Source organism: Solea solea, chromosome 9 (assembly GCF_958295425.1).
Source record: "Solea solea chromosome 9, fSolSol10.1, whole genome shotgun sequence".
Lineage (NCBI taxonomy): Eukaryota > Metazoa > Chordata > Actinopteri > Pleuronectiformes > Soleidae > Solea > Solea solea.
Genome location: NC_081142.1, coordinates 18,097,666 through 18,111,621, shown reverse-complemented (window position 1 = coordinate 18,111,621; position 13,956 = coordinate 18,097,666). Strand labels below are relative to the sequence as shown.

Here is a 13,956-nt window from a genome sequence, read left to right as displayed (position 1 = left end):
CAAACAAGACAAAGATGCAGTTAACAGTAAAAGTAGCAGAGTGTTTCTACCTGTGAGTGGTACCCATCATTGAATCTTATGTCAGGGTCTGTGAGGTTGCTCTGATTTTGGAAATCCAAATTGAGGGGTTTAAATGTCTTACTTCTCCGCACCTGTCTGATCTAGGAACACATTCTGATGTGACAAAATCACACAACCCTTAAAAAAAAAAAAAAAAAAAGCATGCAGTGAAAGGAGCACTTCAAAGATCAGTTCTGGAATAAAAATCCAGTAATTAATATACTTAGCTGCCAATGTTAAGTACAAACAAACTCCCAACTGCGAGAGACTTAATGGAAAGCATTATGAATTGTAGCTGTGTAAACCTGCCACTGTTAAAATGTCCAAGTTCAAAGAGGCCTCTAAAACATTTCCGTGTTCATTTTTGAGAAGTATGCGGAGCAATATTTCTCGACTCAGTACTAGGATTTATTGAGGTGTTTGTAGGGTCACTTGTGGCACTAGAGACATCTGGCAGGGTAGGGTTTCCTTTCCTTTCACCACGAACACTGGCTGTAAGTCATATTTACTACTGACACAGTCAGACGTGAGAAATGCACACACTGTATTTAATTATTTACGTTTTACTGAAACAGCACTTTTCCTTTAACAAGGTTAAAGGAAAGGGTAGCGCAGTTAGTATAGAGAGTATCCCCACAGCTATGAATAACCTTCTCCATTTACTCCATCTAAATATTCAAGATGCAGAGATATTGCTGCAACATGGAGGAGATTTAAAGATAAATTGTTTATGTTGCAGATTCTGTTGATTTTCACAGTTTCTACAAAATAATCATTGTTATTCAAGGTTTCAAGGCACAAAAATGAATTACTAAATGAATAACTTAATATTGCAGAGAGCTTTGAGTAATAACCCAAGAAAAACCAAAATAGTTACTCCAGTCTTTGATGTAATTAATACTGAGTTAGTTTTCCATTTGATGGGACAGTAGATATTTTACTGTGTGTGTTACTACTATTTAACCTTTCTTGTTTGCAGTAATTGTAAATCATAGTTGTTAAAAGTAACAGTTGCATAAAAGTACTTTCTCCTCTTTACTGGCATAGGGGTGGAAGGCTTGGGGCGGGGGTTCGATCCCTGGCTCCGCTAGTCTGCATGCTGATGTGTCCCTGGGCAAGACACTTAACCCCATGTTCCTTCAGGTGTCTAACCCTTACCCTGCAGTTATGACAGATGTGTGATCAAAATAATGACTATATACTATATATACTGGAGATGCTCTGTTTAAATGTAGTGTTGAGGGCATTGGTTGGTCTTCAAGACAAGAAAAGTACGACATATCTTCAGACATTTTTAAATTAAAGTATGTGATATAATGTAGCAGACATAAGGTGGACATAATTCACCAAGGCTTGTGAAGTCATGCTTGTACAGTATGTTGTTTTGTGCTGTCATGTCATGTGCCCCTTTACTGTAAGTGCTTGTGGTGTAACTATGGTAATGACAGTGTTTTGGCTCGGATGTTACGCTGACACCATGTGTGTATGAGCTGAAGGTGTGTGTAGATCTGCTGTCTTGCGTATCTCTGTAACGCCTACAGTGGTGATGCTTGTTCATTCCTGTTAATCCTACAAGATTATATGATGCATGGGGTGATGATAATTTGAGGATTTGTTTCTTTTATTTTTAATCCCCACCACTATTTCCATGTGTGCTTTTTCATCACACCTGTTACAGCTTTGTTTGGCGCTGGACACTGATAAAAGCAGAACACTGACGGCAGAAGAAGGTTCAGGTTAAAGTTTATTGAAGTGTTGTTAAAAGGATGGTAGGCGCTGGTGGATCTAGGCAAGAGGGTGGAAATAGTATTAGTATCGGGTTTCACTAGAAGAATTTGATTGAGAATCTAACTCATAGAGTTTTTTTTTCCATAAAGCAGTGAGGTGATAAAGAGACTGAGTGCAGGTGTGGAGATCCACCACATGCCATGATTGAGGAAAGGACACACACACACACACACACACAGCAAAACTATGACAATACATTATACTAATAGAGTTCACGATGCTGTGCCGCTTTTTGTGGTGATGCATAGCACTTGCATTTCATGAAATCCCTGAAATCAAATTATTTTTCTAAGATCTAAAACATTTCGGGCCAAAAACAAATTAACACTATCCCTTCATGCGTTCAGTAAAGTTAGGGTTAAAGTGTGCGAGGGTGTGAGTGATGTCACTTTTGTCATCAGATTGTCTGCACGCAGAACCTCCATTTATTTTGTGTCTGTTGTTCTTATTTTGTGATGTATCTGCAGAGAAACACAAACTTTCCCCTGTTCATGCATCTATTCAGTCACTGCCTGGTGCCACACTGAATAAATCTGTTGCAGCAATAAAATCAGTAATAGTTGATTAATGTGTCCGTACTGCTGCAGTACTACAGAGGAACTGCAACATCAAACACCGGCCTTACAAGATCCAGATGGACTCGCGAGCTGAAACCACATGTCCTTAGTGACGTAACATGAAGGATGTTTTCTCACTTGCCTCTTACTTACACTTTTGTGCGTATTGGAAAAACTGACAGTTTCATTTTTTTTTTGAGAGAGACAAAAAAGTGCTTTGATAGAAACATTTTTAGTTTTTGGCCAATCTTTAGAGAAGTCAGATAAGATGTTTCAGCTTTTTAATTTTTGCTGCATTTGTTTTCACTGCAGCATATTGCATGAGTCAGACACTGTCTTTGCTGTTGCCTCTGTGTCTTAAAGAAACCGTATATAAGGAATCCCATGTACTGTATGCTACATAGGTTAGCTAGGTTATTTTGTGTATAAGCCAGTGGGACACCATTGTGTTTGGGCTTCACCATACTTATCTCTGTCACTAGCTTCACTTCTTCATAAATGCATTGCAAATTTTATTCAAAAGTTTCAAAAGTTTTGTGAAAGAAATTGTGTGTTTTCATCCTCTACTGTGAAGCGAATTGTGGAAGTTAGTTCACCACTCCAGACTAAAACGGTGCAATTTGATAGGCTCCCGGAGCGAGGAACTAGCTTAAAATATTAGCCACTTAGCAACCAAAGGCTACACTATCTTATGAATGTGTTAGCTGCTTTATCTCATCATTACAGAGTCTTTTCTAAGTGGAAACTTAAGTTTGTAAACTACTAACTCTCCACCACCAAGCGAGATGAAGACGAGTTTGCTGGAAAAGGGTTTCTTTGCCGCTTCACATTTATTATTGTAGTTAGCTTCTTGAACAAAGTCAAGGAATGTTTCCTCATCAGTCCACATGGGACTGTCCTACAACAAAACGTAACTATGGGTCATATGCAGGAATTACGACCGATAGGTAAGTTGTTGTTTTTTCAATAGTATAAATAACAGCAATCTGGTACCTTGTGTACACGGCTTTGACTCCCACGTTAGACTTTCACACAACACCACGCGACCAACATTTGTTTTTTATGTCATTGTCTGTAACTTACTGCCTAGCCAGGGCTGTATTTTTTTAAGCCCCAACCCTAACCTCACGAACAATTGTGCCTAGTTAACTTGGAAAATGCCGGTGCACTAAAAACATACCTATGGGTCGTATTCAGGGGTTGGCCAAAACGACCCATACTTACTTTTCAGTTGGGGGACAGGTTGGTCCACCGTCTGTTTCCGCTATGTAAAAAATGTGGAATGCTGTTTTAATTACAGAATTGGTGATTGCACTTATTCACATTGACTTTAATGCTAAACAAAATGTAAGTATTAGTACTGTGATGGATAATTTCCATTGTACACTTCATTCTCTGTACAGGGGGACCTGGGGCCTGAGGGACTGCGAGGGCTGCCTGGTCTGGTGGGACCTCAGGTAAGCTAAACATTGGCTCCTGTCAGTGCTTGGTATTCTATAAACTATATTGTTGGTTGTTAAATTAATCCAGTGGACTCTGTTAAGGGTAGATGGAGGAGAAATACAATTAAATTGAAGTAAATTCCCTTATTTGGTGATAACACATGACCACAAAATTCCGATATCCTGCTAAAAGACTCACGGACAAGCACATCAAGTTGGTCCTTTAGCTGAAGGGGGCTTATACTGTAGATCATATGGTCATAATCCTGTAAAATCACAAGTCGTTGTTCTTCATTTGCGGATGAACTCACTTCGACATTTCCTCCATTCTTCCTACTGTCTGTGGCAGGGCCCTGCAGGACGAGCCGGCCTGCCTGGATTGAAAGGTGATAAGGTGATCTAAATATTTATATTATTGTAGTGTATCTGTGTGTAATGTGTGACAAACCCAACACATATAATTGGACACATTTGCAGGAAATCCTTTGATATTTAAACATTCAACATACAATCAAAGAATTGATGATGTTTTATGTGTTATAACTACATGTTTTACATATTAAAGTGTACACTTTCTGTGCAGTTTTTTTGTGATGACTGTGGCAGGGTAGTGTTGTGTTATATCTCTTTGTAATACTGTAAAATCCAGGGTGAAGTGGGACCAATGGGCGAACCAGGGGAGATGGGGTACCAAGGTGATAAGGTAAGACTCCCGATCAACACCACAGAAGTGTCAAAAGCAATAGAAAACATCTTTTTTTACACCAATCTTAAGTTCCACAATCCTTTTTTTTGTTTGTATTTCCTAATTGTTTAAACATGTATAAAGTTTTCCTTTTGTGATGACTAAAAACTGGGCAATAGCAGAATGCATAAAGTCATATTTGTCCCTGCTAAATCAGGAAAACATTAATCAAAACTACCACAATGTGTTTTCAGCATGTGTTTGAAATACATGCAGATGTCAATTAATTTATCATTTGAGTTCACCACATAATTCTTGTCCCATGTGTATATGCGCACTCAGACATGGACTCAGTTATACGGTGATGGATGTCCATCATATGGCTAATAAAACCCAAAACAGAAGATGAATGTGATGTTTGTGTTTTCAGGGTGTTGCTGGTTTACCTGGTCCAGCTGGGCCAAAAGGGAAACCGGGACCACCGGTATGTAAGTGTGAGTGTGTACTGTATGTGCCTGTGCAGCTTTTATATTCAAACAGACTACGACAATGAGGTCTGGATTCTATTTGTGTCGGCTTATAAACTGAAGACACTTAGGTCACATTTGCAACAAATCAGTTGCTGGCTGTTGAGCTCCGAGAGCAGAAAGAAGAAGAATAAATGTTTCTGGAACAGTTATTTATCAAAAAACAAATGTGAAACACTGAAAACTTGTATTCTGAATGTGTTCAGAATACAATCCAGCTACCACAGTTCTCAAGTAATCAATAAGTGTTTCGATTTATGTGCTGTAAAAGTGTAAAAGATTTACCAGTGTGCTTGAAATAATAACTAGAAAAGACTAAGTCTAGTCAGTCTCCCAGGCCGTTTTAACCTCGATCTATGTATCACAAGAAGTACTTTTTCTGCAGACCCAATGGATAACATAATATAAGTGTACACATGCAACCCTTGTGTATACATTTGTTGTACATCTGACATGGATTTCTAAGCTTTTTTAGCATCTTATGGATACAACATCATGCGATATCCACACTAAGGATTGCATAAACAGAACATACTGTATTATCTAAATGTTAACAGACAGTAAGAGGAAATGTGTAAGAAAATTAAGAGAGATGGACAACATATACAGTACGTATCTGAAAGGGAAAAAGATTGAAATTTGATTCTTCATCATGTGTTCATTTTTTAAAACAGGGTAAAATGGGTGAGGTGGGAGCACAGGGACCACCTGGGCCTCCAGGACCAGAGGTAGGAGTGCACACATATACAGTACATATGATTTTCATAGTCAACACATTTGTTATTAATGGCATTTTTCCGGCATGTTTTGCTTTACCATTAGTGATATTACCTGGTAATCTCTGTAATACCTGCTCTGACGAAGTTCCAAGTGAGCTGAGCTGATACTGCCGGTCACTCATTGGTCAGAGTGTCTTCACTGGAAGAGTCACGAGCGTGACGCCTAACACAGGAATCAAACTGAACAATGCCGAACTGTAGATCAATTAAAAATCCTGAGGACATGCGTTAATCTCCAACATTTAACACGGAAATGTCTAAAATCTCAACATTTACCAGAGGAGTCTGGTGTATTTAGCGGCGAACGCAAAGCGGCGAGCCGCATCACAACCCTTTCTGCCCTATTTAATTTCAGTGCCTGTGTCAGGCAGAGTCTGTGCTCTGGTCATAGTACTGAACTAGTCTCTTCGAAATGAACTGCTTCTAATGATTCAGTACACTGAAAACAACTGCTTTGCAAGTCACTGGTCACTGGTTTGTGTGTGTCGCATGTAAAACAAAGTCACTGCAGCTTCATGCAGCTGTGCTGTGATGACTGCACCCACGGAGGTGAAGGAGGTACTACTGTAATGGAAAACCATACCAAACCATATGGAGTTGAGCTGTGCCGTGCTGTAACTGTATAATGGAAAAGTGCCATAGGTTTTCTTGAGGCTACATAACAGCACTGCATCATGTCAACAGTGTCTGACGCTTCACTGCAGATGTTCTTTTAGAAGAGAGGGAGTAGTGTTTTTCATATTCCCGTTATCTATAGTACTAGTCAATGTAACCCCACAGGACAGGTTTGTTTATTTCCAAGCTACTCTCAATTACTATAGTTTTCTTTCTACTTTCACTGGGAATGATTGTGGCAAGATAACAAAAAGAGAAACATTTAGAAAAAAAGAAACGATGACTTAATTGTTTGTAAAGAACTTTGGTCCAGTGTAAAAGGCTGTGCTCAGCATAGGTGGATGGCGAGTCATAAACACGTGCAGCTGTAAAACAGTCACCCTGCAGTATCTTTACTTTCCCTGTTAGAATTGTTGTGTCTTGCAGTTGGGCCCGAGCCAAGGCTGGGCCTCTTTTATAGATGGTCCTACTCAAGGTTATGATCACACAGACATTAGAGTGATATGGCATTTGTTGTGAGAGTTGAAGTAGCTGGAAAAAGTAGACCCTATTATTCTGCACATATGTCAGATTTTTCCCTCAGGCGGGGACTGAAGGTGAACATGGTGTATCGACAGACAAGAGCAGTATATTCTTCAACATAGGATTTACTGTATATTAGGGCTGTCGATTCTATCAAGTTTTGAATGACTATTACATGACATATTGTTCCTTTGAAGATACTAGGATATCTGATATTGTTATGGTCACGTGAGATTGATCACTCATTGCCTTCTTCTCCACCGCCTAACTCTGGTGGAAGAAGCTTAATCCAAAGGTTGCTAGTTTCCTCCATTTCCACAGCTGTTTAATTTTTCTTATGGGCCAGCGTCCTCTGCTGGACCATGCGGCATATATTCAAAGACGTTCTGATGCAATTTTAGCCTAACAAATTGTGTTTTTTAAGGTTTAAGTTTGTGAATTTGAAAATCACACTACATAGACATGGGTCATTGAAAGTTGATATTTAGGTAAATGTCCCTGTTTGTTATGACGCCATCTACTGTTTCATGCGCCTTGCATTGCTTGATGTACGTAGACTAGGCCTACGCAGAAGAAACATCGAGTCGTAATTACTAGCGGGGTGTCGTGGGCACTGTCCACTGTCTCTCTCTCTGCCGTTGATGTGAGATCCCGTGCAGAACAATCAGCGAGTAACGTTAATCAAGAGAGTGCAAATGTGATGCCTGGGAAATGCAAATTCCAAGATATCTGGTTCACCAAAGACTGACTTGTCCAAGATCCCAAGGATAATCACTTGTCCAGATAATACAAATAATACAAATGCAAACTATAAGTAAATTTAAATGAGCACATCCATGATTCCTAGCACATTTGTAGCACATTTGTTGACTCCATGACCTTTTTTCTTTTGACCGCTTTAAGGCAGAACTTCTAATCTAATGGGCAAATTACAGTGACATACAGTATACTGGTCAGGATGATGTTCTGTTTGATCATGGGATGGCGCTGGGTTATCCTTTGCTTGTGTAGAAAGTATGTGCAGAGTTATGAGTCAGTGTTTGCGCCAGGCAACATTGTATCAGTGTATGTTGATGTGTAACAATGATTGCAGCTGATGAGGACTTCCATTGGGACCTACCTATGTTTTAGCCCTAACCCTGTTGAAAAATTGATTGTGTCCTTGAAAAGTATTTTTTCATGTATGACATAAAGGAAGTGAATGGAATTTACTGAACTTACGTTCTTGTTCTGGCATCTCCCTCCAGCATGTCCGTGCTTTTTGATGTAGAATAAATCACGTTTGGTCAGAGGGGTCATTGTGGATGACATGTCAAAAGACATACTGCTCGCAGGAGTGCAACATGACTACAGGTCACATAGGCTACACCTAGCAGGCAACTTCTTATAAATGAGTGATTGTTTCATGGTCAGGTATGCCTGAGAACCCTCAGCGGCAATCCATCACAAGCTTTACATCAGCTTTCTTTAAGTCTCTCTGATACAGATTTAGTCAAACAGCCTCAAGTGGAACTGCTGCTGTACATCACACCTGTATAGCATTGTCATACCCCTCCTATAAAGCACACAAGCATGCAATGACCTAAGATTCAAGTAAAGAGAAGAAATAATCACATCACACGCAGTAATATTAATGTCTTTTTCCTCCCATGTTTTTCAGGGGTTTCCTGGCGACATTGGAGTACCGGGCCTGAATGGTCCACCTGGACCAAATGTAAAACTTTATCTCTTTTCTCATGTCATCCATAAGTTTCATTACATTCATTTGAACTCGAGTATTCATCTGTGTTTCAGGGTTTGCAGGGAGCCAGGGGGCCTCCAGGTCCGCCAGGGCCAAAAGGAATAGAGGTGAGACGATTCCAAACTCAATTCTACACATCTGCTCGCTCGTTGTCTCCCTAAATATAGAAAGTGGAAAATGTAGCTCATCCCACTGATTCATTCATTATTCTCTGGAAAGATAAACTAACATATCTCATTTAGCATCTTGTCATATCCCAAGACAGCTCACTCCTCCCACCGTGTCGGGAATTCTTTTCTCTGCCATATCTCTTGGGGCATGTTCCACTGGGTGAAGTCATGATTCAACACTTGGTGCTAACACAAACATGGTTGAAAGTTTTCCATTCCGAGGAAAAAGGGAAGGGTATTATTTGGAATAATATTGTGCTTGTTGGTCAATAAAATTTTTAAAATGATGATAACAGATGAAAATCTGTGAAAGAGACTGCAGGAGAAGTTATATTGTTTCTGATTGAATGGTTGCGGTACACAGTATTCACTAAAGTCACGTAAGCATTACCATTAAAGCTCATCGAGGTAATTTAGCAAGTGATTCACACTGTAAAACTGTTTTCAAATGAAATTATGGACATTTTGTCAGTAGTTTCATTTGGGACTTTATTTAATATATATAATTTAGATTTAATAGAGTCTGTCAATATCACAGAGAACGTGGTGGTGCGATAAAGATCACAGGCCAAACTTTCCCACACATCACTGGAGCTTTATACAAATAATATATTCTTTAATGCTAATGCTGCTTTTACTCACAGCACTAGGAAACGCTAGTTTGTTTATCCATCACATTTTGTGATTTTTATCACCAAATGACAACTCAGAGAAGAACCAAGCCACGTTTTAGTAAGATTTATATGTGTTATAACTATGTTAACAAAGGGAAATGTTCTATAACTTGATTATAATAATTCTGATTAGAAATAACAACTTCCCTGTTTATGTGGGTGTGTGTATACATGCATCAAGTGTCAGAGTTGTTAGACTGTCCAGAAATAGTAGTAAAAGAAGATGTTCCTCTTCCACCTGTTCCGAGCCTTTGGACCAATGAGACGTTCTACAATCTATAGTTTTTTTCTAAGGACACCCAAGAGTCAAATTCACAAATTCCCAAGAGTACTAAGTGGTCCTGGATGAAGATCATCCTGGTTTGATGAGTCCTGGTCTTGTAGGTCACAGTAACAGTGAATTGCTAATGTTTTGGTGTCTAGTACTACTAGGGTGTCTTCACAGGTCTTGGGGTGTCTTGGTGGTTAAGAGCTGTTATTCAAGTACATAGTGATTTTTGAACATGGAATAACTGGGCAGTTGACACCCACAGTTGTTTAACAGTGACTGTGACTGTGTTCCGCAGGGCGATGAAGGACCACTCGGCCCACCTGGCAGCTCAGGCCCCACTGTAAGTACTCCCAGATTGACAGACACATGCACATACTGTACATTTAACGTGTCGCATGTGTTTTGAATCACACAGTTTACCTACGTAGATTATCCACTAGGAAGCAGCTGGATGTGATAAACCCATTATGTTCTGTACTGTGTGTTTATTGTGTGTGTATTTGAAGGGGCGACCTGGAAGGAAAGGCTACATTGGTGAACCTGGTCCTGACGGTTTAGAGGTGATTTTATGCAATTTTTATGATTTGCATTATCTTTCTTCACTAAATTTTGGAGTTACACTTTTGTTGGTTTCACATTTTATCTCTAATTGCAAAGACATACATAGTGTGTGTTAAGCGATGAAAAATATCTCTTCTCCCTTTGTCATTCAGCAGGAAAGGGCCAAATTTGAATGATTAAAAAATGTAAAATTCCTGTGAATAGCCAAACACACACAAACATGTAAACACTGTAGTGGGGACCAAAGCAGCAGACACTGTCACTGTTCTGTTCGACGTGGACTTAAAGTAAATTGTATAGACAACACATACATACTGTCCTGTTTCCTCTTCACTTTAATGTCCTGCCATTCCTGTTGAATACGTTGTCTGCTGTCTCTACTTCACGGACACAACTCTGTCCTTTAGTTTTATTGATTGTGCTCTCTCTCTCTTTCTTTTCTTTTTGGGTTCATGTCAGTCGTTCACAACATGCTGTACCTTTTCACTCGGTTTTCCTGTCTATGTTGAGCCATATTTTGTAAGCACCACAAATGCAGTGTCATGATCATGTTGTCATGTGTAATTAGTGTAAATTATGGTCTAGTTCACACCACTTAGTGCAGCTGTCTCTGTGTTTACCAGTATAGGAAGTTTAGACTTGCTATGTTGTAAACAACCTCTTAATTAGGGGAGAAAAACAGTCCTTGCAGGGCTATCGTCATACGTATCGGCAAAATTATGCATTCCCTAGACCCTTACCCTAACCATCACAACTAAGTCCCTAACCTTAACCCTAACCCTAAAAAAAAAGGCCTTTAAGGTTGTGGGACCCAGACAAAATGTCCCCAAAAGGTCAAAATGTCCCCCCAAAGATGACAGAGATATAAATACACACAGTCAGCTCTCATGAGCACCCTTTGAATAGAGCAGGAAAAAGGCTTACACACACATAGCCCTTTCACACTGACAGGGCTCTGTGTCGGTGCCAGTTACCAAACTTAATTTTGAACCGTTTCATAACCTGAAAATCGGTTCTCAGCTAGAACTAAAAAAACAATCGGTTCTGCCTCGCGTACTGTGACGTCATCAGTGGGTGTGTCATATTCTGCGTATGAGTGGAAAGTAGAGGAAGTATGGAGAAAAAGTGCCGGTGTCGTGCTTAGTTCCGCCTGATTAACATCCTCCCACTTAAGTTACTTTTAAATTGGTGTGGACATGGGTAGAGCTGAAACGATTAATCGATTACTAAATTAATCGACAATTATTTTGATAATCAATTAATCGGTTTGAAGCTTTTTTCATGATTAAAACAAGATTTCTGATTGTTTAAGCTTCTTAAATGTGAATATTTTCTTCATTTCTTTGCTCTGGATTTACAAAGAAATCATTAAAAGTAAATAATTATTGTTTGTGGACAAAACAAGACATTTGAGAACATCATCATTTCCAGGTTTGATGAACACCGATCAACATTTTTTAAGGTTTTCTGATATTTTATGGACCAAACGATTAATCGAGAAAATAATTGTTAGATTAGCCGATTATGAAAATAATCGTTAGTTGCAGCTCTAAACGTGGCCTGGTTTGTCAGAAAGCACCAAGGTTCTGAGACTCCAGAACTGTGCCAGAAACAGAATTGTGTCTGTCTGAAAGCACTAACAGAGACTTCAGGTCCAGCAGCCTGTTGCTGCTGATGACAGGCAGGTCAGTGTCTGACAAAACAATTAAAAGCACTCACAGCTCTACAATGAAGCTCTAATTTAAAGAATTTTTTATTTTGCATCCAAAAAATAGGTTAATTAGGAAAGTTTAGATAAGACAGGCAATATTACAATTAGTCAGTATTTCCTGGTTATGCTAATGCTGCTTCCCATTAAACTAGGATTCTAATAGATGTGTTTAATTACAGGAAATTAACCAGCACACTGTTTGATGTTTTCTTGCAGGGAGAGAAAGGAGACATGGGAAATGTTGGGAAAATTGGACCACAAGTAAGTTTCTCTTTTTTTTTTGGTAATGACGTGACTAATCTACAACAGGGAGACTGTTGATTAGATGCTTTTAATTAAATCCCCCTGTTAGTCTAAACATGGTGCCTCCCCTGAAACCTAATTTAGCGCTGGTGAAAAGCACACACTACTTTCAGACTGTGTTGAAATGTTTCTAAAATTACGTGAATGAACTGGAGGAAGTCTGACCCAATTTTTATGTCAAGAAAAAGTCGGATTCAATGACCAGACAGTGTTTTCACCATGGAACTGTAAAAACTCCACAGTAGAATAGAATGAGCAACCAAAACAGATCCCCTGTGTAAGTAACCTCATTTGGTTTGCACATTTGTTCATGGCTTTAAGGCTGCCAAACCTTTTTTTTTTTTTTTTTTTTTTTTTGACGTCAATTGTTGACATCTGTTGTCCAAGAATCAAACTTTGCGTGTCATCAGAGTATAGTAACTAAAGTAGTAAATGTTAATCCAAGAAAGGTGTTTGTTCATTAAATGTATCCCATAGTCTGTGTGTTTAGATTGTTTGTTTAATGATTCAATCAAATCATTTCCTGCCAAATCACAGTTTAATATGTCTGCCTTTGTTTTGTTTTTTTCTTTGTACCCAACACAAATACTGTGGAAAAATGTCGATACACATAAAATCCCTAAATGCACAAAAAGGATTTGAACATCCATGATTCCTGGAGGCCCCGTTATGTTAATATTTGCATTCTGTGCAACAATTGGGCCATGTTGGATCGTGTTTGCTGCAGTGCACATATGAGAGGGATTAAGCAGTTACTGACTCGATGGTCCTTTGAAGCCATGTGGCTACGCAGAGAAAACTACTCTCGCTACATATGGAGGCTCTAATGAATGCCATTACATCACTTTGCAGATAAATTAAATGTGCAAGAGCCTGAGAAAGTCTGTTGTTGACTGGTAAAGGTTAAGGTTGATGTGAGGAGGCCTACATTTGCTTGTCACCAGAGGCCTCTCGTAAACGCTACGAAGTGAAATTTTACTGGGGGGAATTTTATTGTGTAAAGTATTTCAGCCAATTAAGACAAGCTGCTGGGCTCTATTTTTATGTCACCACCCAGCTCATGGCCAATAAAACATGCATGCATCGGTCCTCCAATTTCTAAAGTTAGCCACAGGTGTTCACATGAGATGTTGTAAGTTACATGTCAGTGACTACATGTTAAGGAGAGCTATATGAAGGAGATCCTTAATGCTCTGGACAATGTGCATGTCGTCCCTGCGTCTTAAGTTAATGGCTATATCCATACATGTACTTCCAGATCAACTTCACAGTAGTACTGTTAAAGACTCCCCATGTGGAAACCCTTTTTAAAACCATTCCCCTCTGTTAAATGATAATAGTGCACCACAATGTCCCACTCCATTTCCTAATTAAGGGACTTGAGGTCATTTAAGAGCTCTGCATCCCCTCACAGTCACTCACACACTATTAATCCAGTGTTCAACCGTATCATGCCTATTAGGTGACGATGCATGAATTGTCAGCCTTTTTAAGCTGAGTTAGCAGAAAATGTGTGGTCTGGTTTTTTCTCCCTCTCAATTTATGACATT

At 39.2% G+C, this 13,956-nt stretch overlaps 1 protein-coding gene across 1 annotated transcript in view; it reads left to right on the top strand.

Annotated features, from left to right (window-relative positions):
* Positions 1-13,956, top strand: part of LOC131465525 (collagen alpha-1(XXIV) chain) — an 81,865-nt gene that overhangs the window by 34,623 nt on the left and 33,286 nt on the right. Inside the window, exons 15-24 of the mRNA XM_058638274.1 lie at positions 3,809-3,862; positions 4,197-4,241; positions 4,497-4,550; positions 4,963-5,016; positions 5,734-5,787; positions 8,636-8,689; positions 8,770-8,823; positions 10,127-10,171; positions 10,338-10,391; positions 12,320-12,364. Of these exons, the coding sequence (XP_058494257.1) occupies positions 3,809-3,862; positions 4,197-4,241; positions 4,497-4,550; positions 4,963-5,016; positions 5,734-5,787; positions 8,636-8,689; positions 8,770-8,823; positions 10,127-10,171; positions 10,338-10,391; positions 12,320-12,364 (513 nt within the window). The remainder of the gene's footprint in view (positions 1-3,808; positions 3,863-4,196; positions 4,242-4,496; positions 4,551-4,962; positions 5,017-5,733; positions 5,788-8,635; positions 8,690-8,769; positions 8,824-10,126; positions 10,172-10,337; positions 10,392-12,319; positions 12,365-13,956) is intronic.